Raw genomic sequence first — 24,561 nt, 5'->3', positions numbered from 1 at the left:
TGCATTTTCAGTTATTTCCTATATACCATACACTTTAACAATGAGCAGTAACTTCGGCAATAAAAGACTAGTAAATGAGTTATAAAGCAGTCAGAGATACTGTTCAGACTGCTTCAGAAATGCAGTCTGTATTCATCGCCCACAGTAAGCGACTGCTTTGCTTCTCCAATGGAAGAAAACCCTGCTGGGCTGATCATGGTTTCCAAACAAATTCACTGTCCCAGATCTAAAGATTCAAAGTCCACTCTCATCCCAGTACACAGCCCAGCAAATTGCTTCCCATTGTAAAGTGCAAAAGCTTCAAAAACCAGATGTGTATTCCACACCTAACTTCAGGACTACAGGGTGAAAAATAATAAATATTTGCACGCATTCACTAAGAATAAAAATATATTAAAGATATGATAGCTCAAACCTAGAATCCTTACCTCACTATACTGGGACTGGGCATTGTTTTCCAGGTACAACATGTTAGCAGTCAAATTGATCAATGCTGCTGTTCTTTCTTCCGGCTCCAGGATTTTGACAAACACCTCCCACCCCCTAGAAGACCCTAAAAATATGTGATGCTACTTGGAAGATAACAGGACTCAGAGTGTGCCTCTCTGCATAATTGAAGTTTCCCTTATATACCTAACTATAGGCAAGGAGGAGGAGGTGGGGCTCTCCTGCCTTACCTGTCCAATCTGTCAAAGTGCCACCTGGAGTCCTCCACTCCAATGGAGAGAGGCCTCTCCCAGCTCATTAAGTAGTTAGAATTCCTTATCACCAATCTCTAAAAAGCAAAGGGAAGGGAAGGGGGGAAAACAGAGAAAAGAAAAGAAAAGAAAAAGAAAAAAGAAAACAAGACAGAGAAAATAAAGCAAACTATAACTTTCCCCTGTCACTTTTCTATAAGTTTGGTTACTCAAAAGACAGGTACGGAGTTGCTCCAAAGAAGAAACTTCTATTTATTTATTTTCTGAGAAGTCTCCGGGGTTTTCTTCAGACACAGGCTTTGCTGCTACCAAAGCCCAAAACGTTCAGGAAGAGACTGAGATGAGACATTCAAGATCAGCAGTGCAGTAACAATGGCTGAGCCTCTGGCTGCTGCAGCACACAGGTTTTGGACAAAAAAACAAACAAACAAAAAAAAAACACAAAGCAAACAAAAAACCTAAACAAACAACCACACACAAGGAGCTTTCTGAGAAGCAATCACTGTTTCACGCAACATAATCCAGCTACATGCTCTGTCATCTGTGTGTTCTCACCCATGCTCACAGCCAACGGGTCTTTTGTGCTTGCAGGACATCACTTATGCTTATGTTTTTTCCCCTCCTTTGCAACTGCTTCTAACTCACGCCACAGTAATAAACCCTAAAATAATCTCGATTAAAACAGGAAATATTAAAAAAAATATAAAAGGCAACAAAGAGACTCATGATTTTGAATTAATATATGGAAGAAGTTGTTGGGTACTGCTCAGTAAAAACCACCTGGACACCGTGCCCACAGCAAACTAAAGATTTTAAAAAGACAGGAAGGGAAAGCACTTAGCCGAGACTCGGTCTGAGGGAAAACACGAGAGCAGACAGGGCAGGTCAGGACGGCCCCGCTGAGATTTCACTCCGAACGAGCAAAATCACGCCGGTGTCCCCAGCGCTGACCCCGCAGAGGGCGGGCGGTGCGGGGACCGGGCTGCCCCGGAGCCCTGGGCCGGGCCCGGCGGGAAGGGGCCGCCGCTGTCCCGCCGGGAGAGCTGGGGGCACGGCGAGAACAAAAGGCAGCTCGTTTCGCCTGCTCCCAAACAGCGGGACAAGCGCCGTCGAGCAAGGGGAAACCAAACACCTTTTTAAAGGGGTGGTGGGGAAGAGAGGAAACCAAACATCCAGATCAGAGCGCGGCCGCCTGCCCTTTTAGCCTAATGACAGCGCTCCAGACTTTTATTTGAGGAGCTGCGGTGCGGCAGACCGGGGCTTAATTGCCGAGTACCCGCACGGGCTGCGAGCGCTCGCTGCCAACACCGGGACCTCCCGCCGCGAGGGCGAGCGAGCGACCCCCGGGCGCTTTGCGAGGGACAGAGCGGTCCCACCCGCAGGGCTGAAACCCACCCGGGGCCCCAGCACGTCCCTGCAGCCAAGTGTCCGCCCCCGAGCTGGTGCTGCTCCTGCCACGCTGCCTCCATCGCCTTTGGGTATTGTTTAACCCCAGTTTCTCTGGACACACAGGGAGGGGACCCCGGGTTCACCGGGAGATGAAAGCAAGGAGGCTGTGCTGCTCAGGGTGCTAACGGCTCTCTGGCCTGCCGTGCCCAACACATGGCAGCAGAAGGAGCCACCAGTGACTTCCTGGCAATCTGAGAATTAAAGGACGTTGTGTGCTCGCACCACTCTGGATCCAGACTGGAGACCGGCAGCATATTCACAAAACTGCCACTAATAAAATGGGACAAAGGCATCTGCAGACAAAAGCCAACACCAGATCAAACAGAGAAGAGAGAGGATTGTGGTGCTCTCCCTACCCTACAACAGTTCCTTGCCATGAGAAGCATGGTAGGAGTCAAATTTAGGCATAACTCCGTGAGCACAGCTACACGGAGGACTGCTGGGCACAAGAGCAAAAGGTTGCAAGCATTTCCAGTGCACCTTCCTGATTCCTCCTCACTGAGCACAATGCAAGGAGGTGCTTCCAAGAATGGGCTGCAGGGAGGAGCACAGAGCCCTACTTACCACCAACAGCAACATCCCAGCTCAGGTTGGGGCCACGTGCACCTCCAGCACTCCTGAACTACCAGCAAGAGCCTGCTGAGCACACAGCATATTTCCTACATCACAGGAACAGCTCAGACCACTCCTGCAGCCCCTTCTCTTCATTTCCATCTTTCCTGGCACCACTTAACACCAACGGCTACACCTGGTGCATTTACCTGATCTCACCTGAAGATGGGTACAAGCCAAAAAGCCACATAAGCACTAACTGAGATACAGGCAAGGTTTGCAGGGAGCAGCCACAGCACTGCTAACCAAACAGGTGACTTTGCAGCGCCACTGCAAAGCCTGCACAGAGTTGGACATCAAGCTGGACATCACTTGCAGATTTTCTGTTCTCTAATAGGGAGGAACAGTTACGCTGTGCTCAGAGAACCATTTTGAACCTTGAATACTGTCACGTTTTTGATACTGACCCACGAGTTCAAAAATCTATGGAGAAGAAGAAAAGAGGAGGAGAAGATACATACATAGGTTCTCAAACTCAGCAAGTAATTGCAAAAACCTCTTTACTAGCTGTGCTATGAAACTCAGAAGATCCTTCTTTTGCAAGTCATTAATGCAGCACTGTTGTGTTGGGTATCTGCTATCTTCTGTCCCGCAGATGGCTGGAGGGGGTTGTGGGTGAAGCAACACCCAGATGCACTACACAGAGATTCGTGGAAGTTTATCCAGAGATCTGCATGTCAAACATGAGGAGAAGTGTATATAGCATGAATAAATTGACATGTCAGCACAAATCCCTGCCCTCTGTACACACAGCCCCAACCTGGCTCAGTGTTTCAGAGGAATTAGCCTGTGCGGTCACCTTGAAGTGGATGCTGGAGAAGTGGCTTTTTGCAAATCAATCATCTACAGGTGACAAAAAGGCAGCTGCCACCACCATGACAGGGGTGGCAGGAGGTAACAGAGCACGTACGAGGCACTGCACCCACCACCACCTCTGCAGCCCAGGCACAAGCGTGCCCCTCTCATTATCCCAGGGCTCTGAACTTTGTTCCACTGGCTTCAGACCTAAATGCACTCCCTTCACAAGATGCTTCCCTCTGTCCCACAGGCTGGTGACGTGCCTTGTGTATTTATACAGGCAGTGATGGCACAAGGAAAGAGTAAGGGCTTGTTCAGTCAACCTTCTGCCTTACCATGAGAAAGAAAAGCTCCTGGAGCCTCATTCATCTCCTGTTGAAGATGTGAAAATTCACATAGATGGATCTCCAACAATCTAATAGCAGCAAGGCAGCATCTCTTAGAGGCTCTCAGTGGGAAACCTGACTCCCTGAAATAGCATATGCTTAAATGGCTGAGTCACAAGACCAAAGGGACATCCCCCATCTCCACAAACTACACACTCACTTCTCAGTGATGGGACAATGATAGTTATAATTCATCTGAGCCTTCTGGACAGGTCTCCAAGAGCAACACCAGCATCGGTCCTGTTGCAACTGTGATGGCTGAAAGTCATAGCAAGACAAACCTTGCAGATAGATTATACCTTATTATACTAATTAGCCTAGTCAGAAAAAGCAAATAGATTCAGGCAAAGGTCTTCCTTTCACATGTTAAAAAGAATTACTCCATATTGAGGCCAGACGAACTAAGTTTAACTTTAGTCTTCTAGTACAGCAAGCTCCTCCCCCACCCTGAACAGGAAAAGAACAAATTAGAAAATAAAGAAATAAACCCAAAGCATCAGGATCTGTGCAAAGCTTGGCACTTCGCACTTTGGATGCTCAGTTCAATGGAACTTAAGAAAAAGCAGCTCAGCCTCAGGAAAGGAAATCTCTTCAAAGCAATTTACCTCCAATACTGTAGGAAACTAAAAATAGTAATTGCTAGCTAGATTTGAAAGTTTCAGCTGCAACTGTCCCATGTCTGACTCAGATATTCTAGAGACCTTCTGGCAACGCTTTGTGGCTCCTGCTGGTATGCTGAAAAACAAAATAATACGCAAACAGGACCCCTAAGTTTCCAAAATGAGGCATCAGCCAAGTCAAACTGCTGGTTCAGGTTCTTTGAATGCACCTTCCCTGTGTTGTTAATACGGCTCGTTCCAGCCTCTCTCACCAGTATCACTCAAAAGTTCTCAATAACCCTTGCTGGATGCAAGGTAAGTGTGCTAAATCACAACAATTTAAAATCTCACTGCCACAGCTCTAGTGGTAATTGGAGTTTATGTAATTTCTTGTAGCGGGGGTGTGTGTGTGTGTGTGTGTGTGTGTGTGTGTGTACACTCACCTGCCTGCACGTTAGGTGGTTCATGCAGAATTTCCTGCAGATCAAAGAAAAAAATAAATCCACTCTTATAAAAATAGCATCTAGATCAACCCCGCGTCACCATGGACTGTGACATTCCCTCAGCTCAGAAATGCTTACAAATTAGGACTGAGATAACAGGAAGGAATGGGGGAACTACATAGACATATCAATATGTTTTTAGTTTGTTACATCTGAATAAGTGCTGAAAAACAAGCTTCTGCCAAATGTCTTTGGGAGTCTTTCCAGTGAAGACTTTTCAGGGACAGACCTGATCAACTACAATAGCAGACAGCCAGGTTTAAGAGCTAAAGGAAAATACATGAAAAACGTAGAAGTCACCCCCCCTTCTCGAAAACTCATGCAGAGCTGGTCTCTGCTGTTAAAACCACAAGAAGAGGGGGAAAAAGAACACAGCACATACTGAAACAGGGACTTTCCCTTTAAAAAAAAAAAATTATCTACAGCAAGACAAAACAAATAAATTAAGAGAGATCCTGCTGAAAGGCAGCATCTGCCTGCTTGGTGACTGAATGCAGCCTTGTGTGCATCCTGGGCAGGATGCTCCGAGCACGGCATGGGAGGTACAGCTCATCCGTACTCAGAAGGGGGACAAGCACCCCTGGCTCTCACAGGGTTAACTGCTCTGTTGCATGCATGAGCAAAAATTCCATGCCCTCTTGGCTTCCCCAACACTGACCCAGGGACAGGTCTGGTGCCCAGAACTTCCTTTGGAAAGCACTCAGGTGTATGAACCTTTTAAGCCAGAAACGTGCCCTGGTTGCAGGTGTTTAGTACTTAGGATCAATCCCTTCTTCCAAGGACTTGCATTTTCCCCCCCTCCATTTTAAAATTGCATGGTAAAGGGATGGACTCAACAAGGGCAGACAGAGAGCCCAGTTACAGGTCAGCTTCTCCTTCCCCAAGGAGCATGGCCTCCCCAAGGCATCGCCCGTCACAACAGCCTTGCCCTCCGACCCTGAGTAAACATCTGCGCACGCTGCTTATTTGAGCTCCTATAACTTCGTTATCTCCTCCAGAACACCCCTAGGGCTAATTAGCGAGTTAATGGCATCATGTCAAAAGATAACACTATGTGTGGGGAGCAGGGAGAGGGAAGGTGGAAAGCAGTTGTGAAACAAAACCAGTTCCCTTCACAACTGCTGTGCAATATTGGTTTAGGAAGGGCGCATGAACCCCTGGGGACTCTGCCCTCCGGCTGCCGAGCTCCATTTAATTAGAGAGCAAGACACTCCTCTGGAGAGATTCAGCTCTCCAGCCAAGATGATGCAAGGTCCCCACGCTTTCCCCACCGTATGCACAACCAAAACCCCTCCAGCCCCATCAAGGGAGGTCGTTCCCACTAACGTGCCAGCAGGGACTCACTGCCCGCAGCCAGTGTACAATGCAGGGTGGGCACTGAACATATAGACAATTTATCCAAAGGTGTTGTCTGTTTATTCCTGCTGCTCCTTATATCTATTTTTTCCACTTTTTCTGTACCCTAGTGACTCTCAGTTGCTTCCATTAAAAATGCTTAGAGATAAAAAGAAATAACCATTTGGACACAGAGGTCTTTTCAAGGCAGCTGAAAAGTCTCCAAAACCACTGTCCAGCAGACACTTTTTTACTGATGAGTGCAAAACCACAGGTCAGCAGATACTAATGCACAGAGACATGACTAGGGGACTCTGGAGGTTCAAGCCTCAGCCATTTTCAGCTCTCTTGTTGAATGTTGAGGTTTGTCACTCCAAACTGCATTTTTGCCTGATGAGAACCTTTGGATGCTCAACACTTGACCTTCTCCCAAGACATATGTAAAATATTTTGCAAAATTAAGAGAAAAATCAAACAAAAAAAGTCTTGAGAATTGCCCCTGAGCAGCACAAACGGCCCCATCCCTCCTGCTACAGGTGGGATGGGGGATGGCACAAACCTGCACCCCAGAATGAGATAGAGGGCTCTGGCCAGGGAGAGGGAAAAAACAGGAGACAGCAAGAGATTAGAGAGTCTTTGTTTTAAATTACAAGATAGGAGCAACTGTTGACAGACCAGGGTTGTTCTTGCACAAGCAGTTGAGGGAAAAGTGTTGTTCTTCCCTTATCTTGTATAAACTACAGATTGCTCTCAGAAAACACACAACTGTTCATAAATGCACAATCACAGCAGCTCTTTCCAGCCAGCCTCTGCTAAACTGCCAACTCCCTCCCTCTCAAGCCCTTGTACAATAATCCAATATTTAAAAAGTTATCAGTTTGCAATAATTTGAGAATAGTCTTCCAAACCTCTGGTTAAACCCTGACCCTGCAACTGATGGCTGTTCGTGCTTGTCATGTGAGCGCATCACCATTATCCTATATTGTCCTGGTGTGTTGGGCCACAACATACACTTGGAGGAAGATGGGGAGCCTGTTTGTTCCTCACATACTATGCAGAAACATTTAATTTCTCAGTGCTGGTCTTGTCCAGGTGCCATCTACCTGCTCTCACATGACGTGTCCACCATTGGTACAGCAAGAGCCATCCAGTTCAGTTATTTGGCCAGAGACCTTCCCCAGAAGACTGATCACTTTAGTTTCTGACTTGTCTAATTTTAATCCAATTTGGACATCACCATGGGGTCCACCATACCCATCCATGTCCTCAGAGAGAAAGAAGAGTGCTTCAGGGCACCTTTTCCTTGTGTTTAAGCAAGCTGGAGATTAAAAATCCACACTTCTACAGTGACTTACATTACTGAAAACTCCTTTGATCTTTCATTAATCTCTGCAAATTCACATGCTGGTTAGCAAAGAGTTCATTGAGCAGTGAGCGAACTAACCAATGCCACAAACCGCTCCTTAATCTGTGTCTCAGAGATTGATTTGATTTTGTGTGACTGCCTGACAATTCACTCCCTCATTAATTTCAATGCTATCAAATCAGCAACAGTGAGGTGGAAAGCAGATGGTAGAGACATTCAAATGAACACATTACCTAGTTCAAAAGTTCCTCATGAAATATTGGGGAGAAAAAAAAAAAAGTCATTAACAGGACTGTGGGCAGAATCTGCAGAACCGCAAAGCAGCATATATAGCGAGACTTTAGATGCATAAGGCTTTCTTCAAAGTAAGAATCCCAATTAAAAACAAAAGCTACACCCCACAGTGTTGGACAAGAAAGGGGAGCGGAGCACAGCACTGGAAGCACCCCAAGTTTTCTTTTATCCTGAAAGGACCATCCTGTGAGTCTGGTCACTCCTCCAGGCAGGGTCAGCGCTGCAGCTTGCAACAGGGCTGTGACGTGCTCTCCATCCTCCATCTATCTCACTCCACAAAGTGAGAGGTACCACAAAGCTCAGCAGGGTTTTCATTCAGCTGGAAATGGACAGCTTGATTCATCACCCTTCTCCCAGCTAACATGACAGAAGGGCCTCATTTCCCTCCTGCTGCCATTTTGGATAAAAAACAAAAAAGTCCAGAGAAATGTGAACTTTGGGGACGGCCACTCCACTTCTGTTGGTGTTCAAACTGTGCTTTGTGGCTTGCTGAAATGCCAGCTGCCAAGGGGTTTACCACTTAAGGGCTCTAACCCAATCAAAGTGTTCCCAACAAATGATATGCTAAGTGTGTTTATAGTCTAAGGAAAAAAAAAAAAAAAGATCCTATCAATTAGATAGAAACACAGTGAACTACCCAGCAAGACATCACAAACCTTAAACTTGCTCCAGAGGCAAAAATGCCTAGAGTCTGTTGCTCCAAGATCAAGATCCCTTTTAATTGTTTGTGCAGATCTTTTAAAGACGTAAAATAAGCACTAATGCATTATTGCTCCATACTTATGCAAGGAGCACGTGCAGCACCATGGAAACCTCTGGAGGCAGGCCCAGCTACACAGGGAAGATGTTTTCTGAAGCAACTGCTTCTTTTGTTTGGAGGTATTTGCATGTAGGCAGATGACAGGAGTCGCAATTGCAACACTCTTCTACCTCAAGTGCTCGTAGCAATATGAGCCTGGGATTTAAAGCCAGCCCTCCAGAAGAGCAAGGCCAGAACAAATGCAAGACATCCCATCACACAGGGCTCTTCTCCAGTACGTTTGTGCTTTTCAGCTTAAAATTAGTTTATTCCTTCCCAAGATGAATGTAAAGTAAGATACTAAAGGGGCAGAAATATGTAAAGGAATTTTAAACATGCTTCCAAAATGAATTATAGTGCTGCAGACAGATTGGTTTTCTTCAATATTCTTCAAAAATTCAGGGAAGTAGCATTAAAAATAAAACATGTGGTGTAATGATACTCATCAAGTGGCTGCATTCCTACAAAAAGAAATGCAGCCAGCCCTGGTCTGCAGCCAGAACCAGAGCAAAACAGCACAGGAAAGGGAACTAGTGAAAAATTATTTTAGAGAAACATAAATATATCTTTAGATCCTTACTACACACAGAATGAGAGAAGTCTTCAGGCTTTGGCCAGAGTGTACAAATGCCTTCCTTATGTGCAGCCTTTATCTGAAAGAATTGACCGTTTCTGGATTTGGACCCGCAGCCCTAAATGTGATTATTAGATCATTTGGAGCGACTTGCACTGCAGAAGATTAAACAGTCAGCAGGAATACAAAGCCAAGCCTAAATTAGCCGAGCTTATGAGTTCAACTGCAAACATGAGAGGTGCTGGAGGGAAACTTCCAACAGAATAATGCATTTGCTCATTATGGAAATGCCTTTGCATAATCTCAACTTTCTTTGCACAGCTACGGAACGAACAAATACCCGCAAAGAAGAGAAACTTGGCAAGCTTCAAACTCTCTCAAGCACAAACCAGACAGCAATAAAAGCTTTGATCACATCCCTGTGCTGTACAAAGTCCTTCCTTCCTTTCTATGGTCAATCTGGGAATACTTAGGCATGGAAACAGCCAGCCACACGACACACTTCGCAGCATCTACTTATCAAATCAGCGTTATCCTCCAGGTGCAAAACCATTTCCCAAAGAAATATGCAGGGCTGTGGCACCTGCCAGAGCCACGGGAAGAACACTCCATGCATTAGTCAGCCCCTGCACCGAGAGCTCTCCCTGCACCGCGCCAGCTCCCTGGCCTGCTGTCAGTACACAGGGATGTCCTCCCTGTCCTGCAGTCCCACCACCCCTTAACCAGCTTTCATCTGCACCCTCAGCCATTACCTTGCAGCGAGTAAAGTTTTCTTCTCCTGACCCACCAAAACGCTTTTAAGCAAGCAATTAAAAGTTAGAGATCAGAGCCTGCACTTTAATATTGAAGTATTGGATAGGATGCAACAGACATCCTTCTGGACAGTGGGTTGGGTTTTGTTATGTCTGTCCGTCATATTCTTGCTCGTTTTATCATGACCACAGTCCCCGGCTTGCACAGGTGATGGGCTCCCAGGGACCCAGGAATTCAGTTCATGGCCACCAAATTCAAACTACTGAACTGGTTGACATAGTGCTAAGGCTGAGAGCACACAGAAGAGATCTACCAGCTACCCTGGCCACCTTGAACCAGGGCAGCTCTGCAGGGGCCTCAGTCCCAGTCCTCTGCATCTCACTGGGCTGTGGGATGGGCAGGTACTCTGCACAAAGCAGCTGAGGTGGCTCCTCCATGAGCCTGCAGCAGGTTAAACCCAGGGAAGGCTTCTTGTTCCTATTAGAAAACATCAAATACCAATGCCAAGATGTGTCATTGGCATGAGGGCTGAGGCTGAGAGCTTCAACACCTCCATGTCCTACATGGGCTGCATCCAGTCTCTCCTACAGCCTAGTTTCTGCCCCCCCCCACCACCCCGTGTATAAAGGAGAACAGCAAAGTTACATAGCGGAAGCCATCACTTTAAAAACTATGAAACAAATGTAACTACTCCGAAACTTGTGCAGCCACCAGGCTTGGGACACCCACAGCCCATGAAGCTGAGGACCCAAACCAAAAAGGACACAGTCCTGTTTGAAGCACCAGCACCACCAATCCCCAGGACAGAAACCCACCCCACAGGGAGCTCAGCATGGCCCAACCAAGCCACACACAGCAAATCCCTGTGATGATTTGCAGAAGATGAGGAATGACAAATATATTAACAAAACAAAAAAAAAAAAGGCAAGGAATTCTCTCTCCCTTTTGTGGAGAGGGATGGATCCAGGTTAAGAAAACTCTAACCACAGCGACTATCTGGGGAAAGGCATTCCACTAAACTGGTTAGGCAAGGGGCTGCGGGAAGACGGCTCGCTCAGGGGCATGAAAGGAAGGTATGTACAGGGGGAGGGGGATGAGCTGCTCCATCACTCGGGACAGCACTCCTGGTCCTGTCTGCAAAGTCCCCTGAGCCCTGGACATGCTGCTGGGATGGTGGCAGGAGACCTCCAGACTCTGCAAAACCCTCAAATAACACTTTTATCAGGATGCTGCCCTGCTGTAGTCCTTAGCCCAAAACAGCTTTGTTTGAGTGCAGACTAGTATCTCTTAGCATCGGTGAGCATTTTAAAGGACTTCTGAGGGATGGCGAAGCAAAGCAATTTTGCACCCGGTATGTCAGGCTGACAGCACACGGTGAGGGCTCCAGGGCAATGCAGGGGTTGTTGCTTGTTCCTAGAGAGAAGTCCCCAGACCCCTCCTCTCTGTAGCTCCAGAGCACTTAACCAGCCACAAAAAAAAAAAAAAAAAAAAAAAGAAAATCATCATATAACATCACCTGGTTTCTAGCATCACAGGACACAGCCTTTGACACCAGCATTCCTCTTGAATGCAGGGAGATGGCCACCACCCCAAAGACCCCATGGTTGCTGGCTGCATCCTCAGTCAGGGAGGAGGCTGAGGACCACCTTTGGTGAAGCCTGACAAGTGGCAGGTGGCCCACAAGGAGACACATTCAGCTTACCTTCGTGGCCATCTGCTGCTCCTTCCCACACCAGGGCCATGGCAGAGACTGAACATTCTCTGCACCCACAGAGACCACCAGCCCCTCACTCTGGCTGTGCAAAAAGGCAGATCTCTGCTGGGATTTCCCAGCCTGTCTGTGGTTAATGCTGTGGGAGTGGATGGGGCACAGCAGCAGCCTCATGGACAGGCCACCCAGGACATTGTGAAAGAGCCAGTCACGAGGCACGTAGTCAATGCTGCTGACTGTCTAATGTCACACCAGACCCACAAACTCCTTTCCTGTCCCCTCCAGCTCTTTCCATCCCAAGGTAGTGCTGATCACCAGTTTCTCTTACCCTTTTTTTACATGGGACAAAGGAAGAATATTTCTTCCTTCCAGACAAGAGCATGAGAACTTCAAAGTCTTGGCTCAGCAAGAGACGGAGCTGTAGCTCAGATGAGAGGCGTTTCTTTGTCGCCCAACATTTTCCTCCAGCTCCCTCCTTATATAGTTGCCTTTTCAAGGCAATGAACACAACTAGTGGGTGTTCAGCACGACAGGACTCATGCTTATTTTCCAGCCCACCGGTGGGACAATTTTTTCCGGCACTACTGTGAAAAATATAGCTCCTTCCCCACTGCCAGCTCTGTTGTTAACAAGCAAATGTACCCCTAAAATTTAAATTAAAAAAAAATCACAGCTCTCACCAACACAACTCTTGGAATCAAGGATGGACATATTTTAAGGCTGAAAGTTTCACTTTTCAGCCATAAATGGCAAGAAGGTGCAGAGCTTATTTTAAAGGCTGGTTGGGATTGCCTTAAAGTCCACATAAGAACAATTGCTTTAAATAAGTCAGTCTTAATTGCGTTGCGCTTATTTAAGTCTCACACAGTGGTACATTTTGGAGAAAAGCTGGCCTTGCTCTTTTGCTAAGACAAATCTAACAATAAAAAGCACTCTGCCTTGATCTCACTGTTCATCTCCCAGGGCCCCTCTGTTTCGGCTGCATTCCTTTGTGTTTATCTGCCCTCTTCAACTCTGTGCTGCAATCAGCCGCGTGTGGCACCTCGTGTCTAGAAGTGACATGGCTGAGGTTACAGGAGAGACAGGTGCAAGGGGAGCTCTTGCCCCGAAGCTATCCAAAGGAAAAGAGAAGCTGGAGGGGAAGAGGGTTGTAAGGTATTTCAGATTAAAGCCAACAAACAGCAAACACCTTGCCCCAGGCTACACATTCTCTGCCAACACAAGCTGCAGCCGCTGTGAGCCCCAGAAACAGCAAAGCAAACACAGACTTCTCTGCAAGGGGGAGTTGTCACCTGTCAGGGATGTTTGCAAATTTATAGGGAGGTGGTGGTGGTGGTAAGGGGAGTAAAAAGAGCTTTCCTCCTTTTAAAATACAGGCTGTTTGCACAGGTTTGCAATGCATATTTTGCTTTGTAAAGGCTTTTGTGCAGCTCTCAATTGAGCAAAGGTGCTGTCTTCCACCGAAGACAAACTGGAACGTTTATTAATGTACATGCATTAACGTACTCCAAGCTGCTGCCTTACAGTAAGGGTGAGGATGGGATGGAATTTCCCCACTCCCCCTTCAGCTTCTCGTATCTGTGAAAAACACATCTTAAAGAAGTAACCATGCAGCTCAGCCTCTTCAGAAATGCCTCCTGGAAGGCTGGGATCAAACTCATCATAAGCAAGAAGTAACTGCACAGCAAAGTCTGCCTGCTGCCTTCTCCTAGCCCCAGTGCTCCCTTCAGCAGTGCTCAGAGAAGACAAGGGGAATGGATTTTCCACTGATGTTTCACTGCACCACAGACACTGAACAAGGGTCTCAAGCGAGGCTGTCACCTCCAATAGTGCTCTGCAGACAGCCTAGGGGAACTGGAGATGGCGAGGCTTTGCTAGCACTTGGTGCAGCAAGTCCTGGTTTGGCTGTGGAAAGAGCAGAGTTTCTGCTGCTGACCTTTAAACTGTTGGGGATTGTATTTTTAAGAGGACATAATTAGTTCAAACAGGACATTACCAACTAATTTGAAAAGTAGGAGCCGCTCTAGACATGGAGACTCTTTTGGACTAGCTGTTGAAGAAACATCATTTTACTGGAGCTGTGCTACAGAGGCGAAAAACACTGAGAAGCGGCCTTTCAGACCCAGACCCCGAAGGCCTGCACACCACCCCCCTACAGCCAACCCAAATGCAGAATCAAAAGATAAGCAGACTTGACATCAGTCACCTCTCCTTGTGCATTTGAGTAGCTTCACCATGTTAGCCAAGCGCATACCCAACCTCAAAGTGTTTTTTTTAGCCTTTGCAATCTTGCAAGGAAAGCAGAGAGCACCACGGTCTCCCCAGCAGGCAGACCAGAGACACAGCAACTGGTCAAACCTCCTGGCACTAGGGATTGCAATCAGCATGATCTGGGAGCTCTGCCCTTGCAGATGAGATCCTCCAGGTTACAAACACTGACAGGATGCAGATGGCCAACACACCTTCATTTGAGCACATTAAAATGATGGCTGACTAGCCAGGGAATTAACTGCCACGGTTTCTCAGGATGCAAACACAGAGGAACAAGAAAATGTACAGATACCCACACCAATTTCAAACCACACATGATTTTTACCCCAAAGTACACAAAATCCTGGAGGAACAGAAACAGGACATGAACAGCTCAGACTCCTGAAATACTTCCTGCTCCAGCCTGCAAGAATAGCACCTGGCTTCTCCACCAGAGCTACTGTTAAGAAAGAGATGGTCGGTTTGTGCCAAAGGCAATGAACCAGCAACCACCAGTGCCTCATCTGCATTCCAGACTCAAGCCATACTGGTGAGACACCCATGACCAATACTTGTTAAAAACAGTACCTGGCTTTGTCTACCTAGAGACAGGAGGAAAAAAAAATAATCATGGTCTGAAACCAAGTTGTCATTCATACCTGACCTTCAAGAAAGAAAACCCAGTGAAGAACATCCTGAAGCTCCAGCGGTACTTGGCAGAGCCAGGGTCCCAACCATCCCAACCATCTTCTGCGAGTGGGACAGAAGAGGCAAAGTGAGAAGGAACTCCCATGGTCAGAGGCGGTGGCCACAGCTCCTCCACCAAGACAGGGAAGATGGTCCCAGCACAATGCAGAATGAATATGTCCTGCAAAATCTCATCAGTCCTCTAAATTTAAGGGATTTCTTCTCACTACTCACCCACATTGGGTCATTCAGCTCCGTGTCCTGCACCCGGACGCAGTCCATGCTGATTTCTATTTTGTTTGTAGGGCCGTTTTCAGATGGGCCATCGATGAAGTTCAAATCGATAGGCTGAACCGAGCATATTGGCCTGAAAAGAACAGAGAAATGTTAAAATGTTAAAATTGGCCAAAGTGTTTTCCTCCACTCCCAATGTGCTAGGGTGCCATCCAGAACTTAGGCATGACCAGGAACAAGTCTCAGGACAGAGTAATTAATTACTAACGAACCTCATCACCCACTATGCTAACAGCAGCCCCTTAACAGAAAAGGGCCTGGAGGGACATTTCACTTGCTAAAAAAGAGGCAAGAGCACAGGAGTTAAATCACAAAGACAGAACTCATGGAGGATTTATAGTAGAAACTGTGTCAGCATCAGTCATAGCAACAGAATCAGTTCTATTTCATTCAACAGGCCTGACAGAGTGAACTCTGCACCATCTCCACCTCCTCTCCCTTCCTGGCATCAGCAAAGGAGGAAAACATGCAGCCTGGACACAAAATAATGATCCCATTTTCTTGGGGGAAAATGCCAACCATCCACCTTAAGTGATCGTGTGCTAGAAAGCAGTCAGTTCAGCAACCACGGTCTTGAAGAGACTCAGTGTCACTGGTGATCTCTGCTCCGGTTTACTACAGCCTGGATGAAGAACATCTTGAGAGCTCAAGACCTGTCAGTCATCACAGACTCACACCCACATCTTCTAATCAACAGGTAGAGAAGACTCCAAAAACCCCAACATCTGTCCCCTGAACAGCCTAATAGAGGCGTCCTGTCCCAAAACACATTCTTTCATAGGTTCCACTTACTGTTCCAAGAAGTCCCAGATATGCTGGAGCACCTCTGGACTGAGGAATTCCCTGGGCTGCGAGTTCTGGGACATTGCTGATCGGTAGTAACTCTCCTTCCAGGAGAATTGGCTCGGAGTTTCTACAAACCTTAAAAAACAAAAGCAAAAAAAAAAAAAAAAAAAAAAAAAGAAATAAAAAAAAAGAAAAAAGAAAACACACACAAAGATATGTTGAATGCATGAGCCCAGCTTGATGAAAACCCATAAATAGAAGCTATTGTGTGAAAAACGAGACACACTGAATGCCTGGAACATTCACAGCTGTACAACACACATTCCACACTGCTGCAGATGCTGTATTTAGACGGGAGAGAATTTGGCCACCCTTCCCAATAAGTTAAATACCCCTCAGAGTCTGATGGGATGCTGAATCATAATAATCCCAGAGGAAACAAACAAACAAAACAACAAAACACAAGTACTTTCCACTTTATCCCCAAATAATCAACTTTCCATATAAAACAGGTAATCTTTGCAGCAGGTGGAACACCTAATGAGTGTGTGACTCCACTCTCCCTGGTTGGTTGCCTCTCTAGATTGCATGACCTTGGATGATTTAGGTGACTTCTATACCCAACCACTGCAGCTGAAGTCTTGGACTAAAATAAGTATTCTTTTTTAAAAAATGAATAATATTTAAAAAAAAACGCTGCTTTTTTGCTTTATTTTCTATGGACATAAGTTCCATCACATCGGATTGTATCTGCTTGTCTACTGCCTTCTCACCTCCAATAATTTCTGAGCCCAACTGGCTGATTTCCACCAGACCTGCTAATTACCTTGGCCATTTTTATCCCCTTAAGCTCCCACACGCCTCACAGAAATAGGTGGGCCCAAGAGGAGCAGTGACGAAGCCAGAGCACTCGCGCCTTCCACAGCTGCACATTCTCATCCCACTGGCCAATTTCTAAATTCAAACACAGCAGCTTTTATACCCGTGTCAAAATACTCAATGGCTGCATGGATGTAAGGGGGAGTGGGAGGAATTTTTTGAGTATATTTGTAGTTGACAAAAACTTAATTAAAGTACAAGGCAGGTGACTGCCTTTCCTGCTACAAGGATGGGGGCACCCTGCAGAATTTTCATATTAAAGGGCTGTTTCAGCACAATGCAAGTGAATGGTCTCCCTGCCAGGAGAACGGCTGTGGAAGGAGCCAAGGCTATAAATGGATTCCAAAAAGAACTGGACTAACATTTGGGTTGGCACATTTTGGTGCTATTTAACACAATGGTCTAAACAAACTGCATGGGAGACCCTAATTTATTAAGCTGTCAAAATTAAGAGTGTTTCAGAGGAAGGATCACACTACAGTTGTTATTTTCCTCTAAATTATCCTGAAGTATCTATTTCTGGATGCTGTCAGAGAGGGATCTAGCTCTCTTTACTGAATTTGTGTGGCCTCTTATGTTTTGAGGATGACTCTGGTCTACAAAAAGCAGGGCTTTCCTCACCTGTGCTGCCCACAGAACTACATGGTCTTTGAAAAGAGCAGACAGTTTTCCTAAGCTAACAAAAATCAAAGCAGTTTTGGCCCCCAGAGCAATAGCAGAGCAGAGAAAAGCCCAACATCCTTTAAAAGTTCATGAATAGCCAGAGACAAAAATAAAATTCAGAATTGTCATAGCTAATAGCTCTGCCTCACATACCCACACTACATGTGAATAAACGCTATCAAATCCTCAGAGAACAGCAGTTATCCCACAAAGTATCAGAAATTACTCCTTTCAAGCTTTCAGTCTGGTAAGGCACTTTCAAGAGTGCCATATTGAAACCCAGAACAACAGATCTGGCCTAAAGCCTGCTATGTAAGATGGGAACCAATGCTACTGTGAGCTTTGGAGGGGAGCAATAGGGCATGCATGCTGCCCAACCCACTCTGCCACTAAATCCACAGACCCCAAGCACTTCTTCATACCCTGCACCCAGTTCTGACCTCCCAGGAACAGGCAGAGAAACCCCACAATGGGTTCTCCCAAATCACTGAAGCGTTCACTTGTAACAGTTATCTGCTGGTTATCACAACTGCCCTTGACTTAAAAAAAACCACTTTTAACTAATTAAGTCCAAAGGTAGTGACAACCATCCACACCATCTCATTACTAGGTACACAAGAACTAACTTCACCAAACCCAGGCATTTCCTCAGAGACCTTCTTTCCTTCAAGAAGTCTCAGTGTGATGAGGTTCCTGCATGCCATGACATGTCCCAGCTTTGGTTCACAGCTGCACAAAGTCCTGGGTCACAAGAAGGCAAAGCAATCAGTTCAGCCCTTGTGGTCCCATTCAGCAGCAAAGCAGAAGTTGCTTCATGTAAACCTACCCCAACCAAACACTCTTCACAGCGCCCACACCCTGCAGCGCAGGAGAAGATGGATATTAGCTGCACGGTCTGATAAAAACAGGTTTGTTATTCCACACATGTGAAGCCAGCAAAGCTGTTGGAAAGAGTCACACAACTTCAAGACACAACCCCTGCATCCCTGTACCAAACACACAACTCCAAATTTCTCCAGAGAGGAGTTTTCCAGCTGTGTCATCTTTACCCCTGTACTTAACTAAACTACTGGCTTAATATTGCTAAGAAAAGCATTATCAGATTTTACCTGATGGCCAAAAAGGCATGTTTCCCTATGCCAAGCAAAAGAAGTTCCCTGCTTAATACTTTCACAGACACAAAATGTGAGTCCTTCCATACTCTCTGCAACACCTTTACTACCTCTACAGCTCTATTTCCAAAGGAGGCTGCAGAATTAGGTGGCCAGCCTTGGCAAAGCACCTGTGAGAAGGCTACAGCATTAGAGAGGCAGCGAGCATTGCTTTTTACCCAGCTTGGTGCATCCTGCTCTCAGGTGGGAAAGAGCTGTCAAGCTACAAGAAAACCAAATTCAGTTCAGCACAAAGCTATATGCAAGCTAAACTGTCTTCTTCCCTGTGATTTTAATAAAATGTAAACTTAGTGCCATTTTCCTTAACAAACAGCCTTCAACATAGAGGAGCAGCCTCTCTGTCTGCTAATCAACATACCTAAGTACCCAAATTTGCTCTTCCACAAGAAAATAACAGCTAAATCCTAACCAAGATCTATGCATAAATTTCACTGCTCTAGTTAGTTGTCTTCTCCCATATCAGCAAACATTCTAACTTCAGGAAAATAATCCCCAGGTGCCCAAAGTTGATCAAAAGATAGCAGTAGTTTGCATTGTTCAAATTGCTCCTACCAGCTGCTTTTTTATTAACAGATTTTTAAAAACCATCCCCTTTACCTGCAACCACAAATCCCAAAGTGCATTGTAGAAGGTGACACCACTGAACACAGCCTGTTACACCAAACCATGGACTATGACAGGACAAAACATGGTAGCAATTATCATCTAGCTTGCCCACTGCCTTAAGTCTACAAACTATATGCTTAATTCCCTGCATTAACTGCTGAAATAGTTGGCAGGCAGCTTGCCACAAGCATCAGAGGGCACTAATGGCACCAGGTTGGAAGTACAGAGGGATTTGTAGCCCCCATCAAACTGCAAGCTGGACAGGACATTGCACACACAAGCTCCCTTCTTTAAAAACCACCAGAATTGTTAATTAGTTAACAGAATTATTATTTAGCAGAAATAGCAAGTTAAATCTTCTCTGAGAAGCAGCACCTCACCAAGAGCACAGGGTTTTCTGGCACAGTGCTAGGACACTGCTCCTGCCCCACTGAATCCCAGCACAGGTTTCAGCCAACAATTCACTCGCCCTATAGTCTAGCTCAGTTCCATCCTATTTATTTTGCTGAAGCAAGAGCAGCCTAGACTCCAGGTGAAAGCATTTTCCAGATTCACTCTGTGAGCTGAAGCCTTATGCATCCTGATTGTTCTGCTGTCTCCTAATTATTTCAGGAGGTTCTGGGTGTTACAACCCCCCCCACCGAGACTGCATCCCAGGTGATTCAGTTTGCCATCATGCTGATGAGCCAGACCTCTGCAAAATATGGTAGCGAGAACAACATACCCCTGTAGCTGTGCCCAAACAGCACTCAATTTCAGAGTCTCACAGAAGGCTGGGAATGTTAAACAAAACACTCAAATCCCACTCCCCCAAAAATCAACAAACAAGCAAACAAACCTTGGCAAGCACAGCATTTGCCTTTCACAACCTTTAGACCATCTGCACTGCTATTGCCTTTCCCTGGAGCTGAGGGTCCCAACATAGTTGGAAACAAAGCCCCGACTCCTTGGCCCAGCACAACACAAGCTAGTGGCAAACTAGAGAGAAAACAAGACAGTTCTGCTCCTACTACCTCCCTGTAAGCGCATGCTTTCCACTCTTGACCACATTTTCCCCCTTCCTACCTTCACATCAAAGACATTAAAGTAAAACAACAAAACCAAAACAACAACAACAAAACACTTTCCACACCAGAAAACAATGACAGAGAACTATTAAACTCAACTATCGTAACACAACAACACTTCTCACCCAAAAAGCCACTTTTCACTACAAATATTCTTTCTTAGAAAGGGCTAAACCCAAAACACCAAGTATGACTTACTGTTGGGGAGAAAACAGGAGCTCCTGAGGAAAGCAAGACCTGGGTTTGATAGAGAGCATGCACAGCCCCTCCTCTGTAGCTTTAACCTTAAAGGCAGATGCCACCTGATTTCACTGATACAGGGTCAGGTCTGATGCAGCTCAGGCAGTGCTGTGGTGCATGTATGAGTCCAGCAACCTCCTTCCAAAAAGTAAGACAGACTGTCACAATCAAGAGGTAGCATGGTTTTCTTTGGTTTGTTTTGTTTTTTCCATTCAAAATAGTCTTGGAGCTTTAACACACTGAACTGCATCCAGGTTAACAGTAGAGTTTATGGGGAAACCAGAAATTAATAAGGTATCTCAGTGATTTGGTTTCAAGAGATTCAGGCACCTCCAGTTCTCCTTAGTTTCCCTTGAAAGCTGGAGCCCTGGGTGGTTTGTGTTTCTCTTGCACAGTGTACAAACTCTCAGAAGCAATCAGTGTGGTTTACATATGCCAGACTTCATGGCTTCACATTGGTATAAACCCCATTGTAAAATTTTGTAAGAAGAAGTATTTCACAGTAGGGATGAGCAAAATGATTTAGAGCTTTATTTCTGCTTGTTGCTAAAGTTACAGGATGTTGCTTTCCACTTCTCCCCACCAAATGTCGATCAATGGTGTACAATTTTCGATCACTGGATCTGTAGTTCTTGGTCAGTGGACAAGCAGGTGGGGACAGAAGTTTTTCTTTGCAAGCTACAGATTTTTCTGTTTTTTTTCCACAAGATATATTCCTCTAAAGGCCCTTCTAGCGGAGTACTTAGGAAACCTTGATTCAAAGAGAAGAACATCTTACTCTTATAAAGAAAGCATTTGCACATTATACAAATGAACCCAAAGAATAATTAATGGTGTCTAAATAATGATATCTAATGGCTCATTTTATTCATAGCTCTCAAAGTGCTCTACAAAGGAAGACAGTATAATTACTCCCACTTTACCTGTGGGAAAACTAAGGCACCAGGAGGTCATAGTATTACTCATCATTACTTGGCGAGCCTGTTGTGCAGCCAGAAATACAAACTTGGTCACTTGAGTCCCAGTCTGATGCTTCTCAATAAGGAACTAGTGATTTCGGGTGTCTGGGTAGAGAAATTCAAAAAGGCCCAAATTTCTTCAGGTAGAGTATGCACTACACTTCCCAGACCAAAAAGCCTTTAAACCTCATTTATCATCACTAAAATGCTGAAGTCCAGGAATGAAAATCAAGGCTGCAGAAATGCTGTGTCCTGCTTTAAGCCCCACTCAGAGTTCAGGGTGGAAGTAGAATTCAAACCCAGATGCCCAGGCTAAAAACTAATCTTTTGTCCTGAATGCTTAAAGCAGTTAACCACTTAACAACCCTTAATTCATACATAGATTAATATATTAGCTCTAAATTGGCTCAGAGTGTGGCCTGGATGAAGAAGTAAGTCAGGGAACAGTGAAGCTGGCAGCTCCAGCAATCCCGATCCTTGCGCTGGTCCCTGCCTTCTGCAATTACACCTTAAAATGCACCAAAAGCAACAGTTAACAAACTATTTAAAGTTCATGAGCATTACACTTAATCGCCTGAATCTTAGTGTTAGTTGTATTTTTAGTTCTTGAGTGGGGAGGGGGCTTCTTTTCAGGCAGCTCCCTTAAAACGTGAGGAACTTGGCAGCTCTTGTCCTGCTGGAATTCCCCCCGCTCTGCATTTTAACACTGCAGTCAGTGATTTGTAGACACTGCTACCTAATGAAGTTCACAGCTGCTCAAGAGGAGAAGGAAGCGGGGTCTGGCAGCACGGGACAAGCGTGCCCCTGTCAGGCAGTGTCATCTGGAATTCCCCAAAACCTGGAGCACACTTGTCCCCCACGGCCACATCAGCCACCCTTGGCCAGCGAAACACACTCTGGGAGCACCCGTTAGAGACCTCTGGTAACAAACAGATTCAATGCTGTGAAAGGGGGGGGCAAAATGAAAGCCCATGGGTAGACAAGCAGGCTTTCACTCCCTCGGAGACGAGATTGCTTTTGAATTTCAAGGATCTGTACTTCACCTCTATCTATACCTCTTTCTCAGTTTACTTCACCAACAAGCAGCCACCCCTTCCCAGCATGAACTGCACTGTACGACGCATTATCCCATTTCTTCCTCTGCCTCATGCCATATTCCAAGGTCTTGTCTCACGATAGCCCAAGAGGGACTGACTCCCACCCCAGCAGAGGCAGGTCCTGCTGAACTGCACTCACAAGTATTCATTCTCCTTTAGATTTACATCCCAGCTTTTAGACTTAAACTTTTAAAATCTAGACTTAGAGCAACTTCTTTAAATTCTTCAGATTTTCCTCCCATATAACATTGCTCCCATCTGTTTGTCCTATAAAATATCGTTGGAAGAAGAGTGAAGGATGAATGGTTTTGGAAGGGCGAATGTAAGGAATAACAAACTCCAATACCCAGGATGTTTTGAGACAGAATAGAACTTCCACCCATTGTTCCACTGTCCATTCTTTTTTCCCAGATCCTGCATTTTTCAGATGTTTTCCAGATCCAATATGCGATCTCACTGAAAAACATGTGGCAGCACTGTGGGTTATGGGGAGGGGCAGCTGAGAGAAAAGCAGTCCAGTGACACAGAGACGTGCATTAGAAAACAAAAGAAGATAAATGCCCGAAGGGTGAACCCTCATCTCAGACATAACCACCAACCAAGGAGATATCGGGAACACAAGAGGGAACCCGGAGTGACAGTGGTGAAGGGCTCTGTGACACAGGCAGTGTCCTATAGCATCCATTGAGGACAGCCTAGGGAGGACTACCAGCTTCTTTCTATTCTCTAGGCACGCCTTGCATTGTGCATGCCTTGTTTGAGCTTTGAGATATATGATATTTAGGGGAATTAAAGCAATTCTGTCTCAGAGGAATGCTAATTGCATGACTTATAAAATCTCTGTGTTCTGCTAGAGTGTAGTGTAACAGCGCATCCTGATCTCTATGATTTCAATTTCTCTTTTGGAAGTGTGCGTGAGCAGAATGGAAAGGTGTATGAAGGGATCATTCAGCTTTCTGGTTGGTCTTTACTCGAGCCCTCAGTGCATGAGCAAGACTGACCTATATCAAAGAAAGTGAAACTGGCTGCACAGAATGATCCTCCTAGTTCACTGTGCTGAAAAACACAAGGGGGATTTTTTTCCATTCATCATCTTCTTTCAGTTAGAGTCATCCTGAGTAAAACTATGCCCACAGTGGATGAAACACTTGCAGCTTGGTGTCAGCCCCTCAAAGCACGTTGTATCACCACGCCAGCGCCCTGCTCCAGTGCTGGCCGCAGAGCTCCTTTGGGAGAAAAGGGCTCCCTCTGATTCACAGTGCAACTGTGCTGATGGGTTCCCAGACTGGGCACTGCATGGCCTGCTCCCCAGTGACCACTGGGCACGGCTTCTGGAAGCAGAATGGGTTCAGAACACTCTCAGCAACAGGAACCCACCGCATCTCCTACCTATCATCTTGTCTGCTACCTACACGTCATCTCTTGTCAGCCTGACTACAGCGACCACTTCTACATAATAGAGGCATTTCTTTGTCCTCAGGACTTCAGGCAGCTGATCACTCCACCAGCACTAGAGCAACTGTCCCGTAATTATTGGAGCAAAGTCAATACTATTTTTTTTTTCTCCACGGATTCTTCAGCATCTTGTGAACTTTCCCAGACCCCTCTCTTATGTCCCACTCAACCTTGGACAACCCCTTCTCCACCCTCCCCTTCTCACACATCCTTGGAAACTACCTCCTCACCCAGTCACGGACATCCCCTCCCCTTCTGCTCAGCCCTGACACCCACTCCCTTTCTCAGCAGGGGCCAAGAGAGATGAAGCTCTGGTCAAGGTGAAAGCACCACCACAGCAATTCCTCCACTTGGCCACTGCAATGAGTGTTTTCTAGTCTGAGGAACAGAGCCCTTGGAACCTCCAGAAGCCTGAGAGACCCATGTTGGGAAGTCCAGAGTTAGAGCACAAGGCTGAGGCTCAGGACACCCAGCTCAACCCCTGGTCAGCTTGCCCATCTTTGCCCTTCCATTCCTCCAGTATAGCAGT

At 45.9% G+C, this 24,561-nt stretch overlaps 1 protein-coding gene across 4 annotated transcripts in view; it reads right to left on the bottom strand.

The window, feature by feature from the left end:
- The window catches only part of TP63 (tumor protein p63), a 106,379-nt gene that overhangs the window by 70,098 nt on the left and 11,720 nt on the right, over positions 1-24,561 (bottom strand). For 3 of the 4 annotated variants that reach the window (XM_082055239.1, XM_082055240.1, XM_082055242.1), the window contains exons 2-3: positions 15,901-16,029; positions 15,049-15,181 (exon numbers count right to left, since the gene is read on the bottom strand). In XM_082055239.1, coding sequence (XP_081911365.1) covers positions 15,049-15,181; positions 15,901-16,029 — 262 coding nt within the window. Of the gene's footprint in view, positions 1-11,868; positions 11,984-15,048; positions 15,182-15,900; positions 16,030-24,561 lie in introns of those variants that run through there. The other variant, XM_082055241.1, reaches the window with a different exon arrangement.

The sequence above is a fragment of the Streptopelia decaocto genome (assembly GCF_964273445.1).
Source record: "Streptopelia decaocto genome assembly, chromosome: 6".
Lineage (NCBI taxonomy): Eukaryota > Metazoa > Chordata > Aves > Columbiformes > Columbidae > Streptopelia > Streptopelia decaocto.
This window is presented reverse-complemented; position numbering and strand designations above follow the sequence as displayed.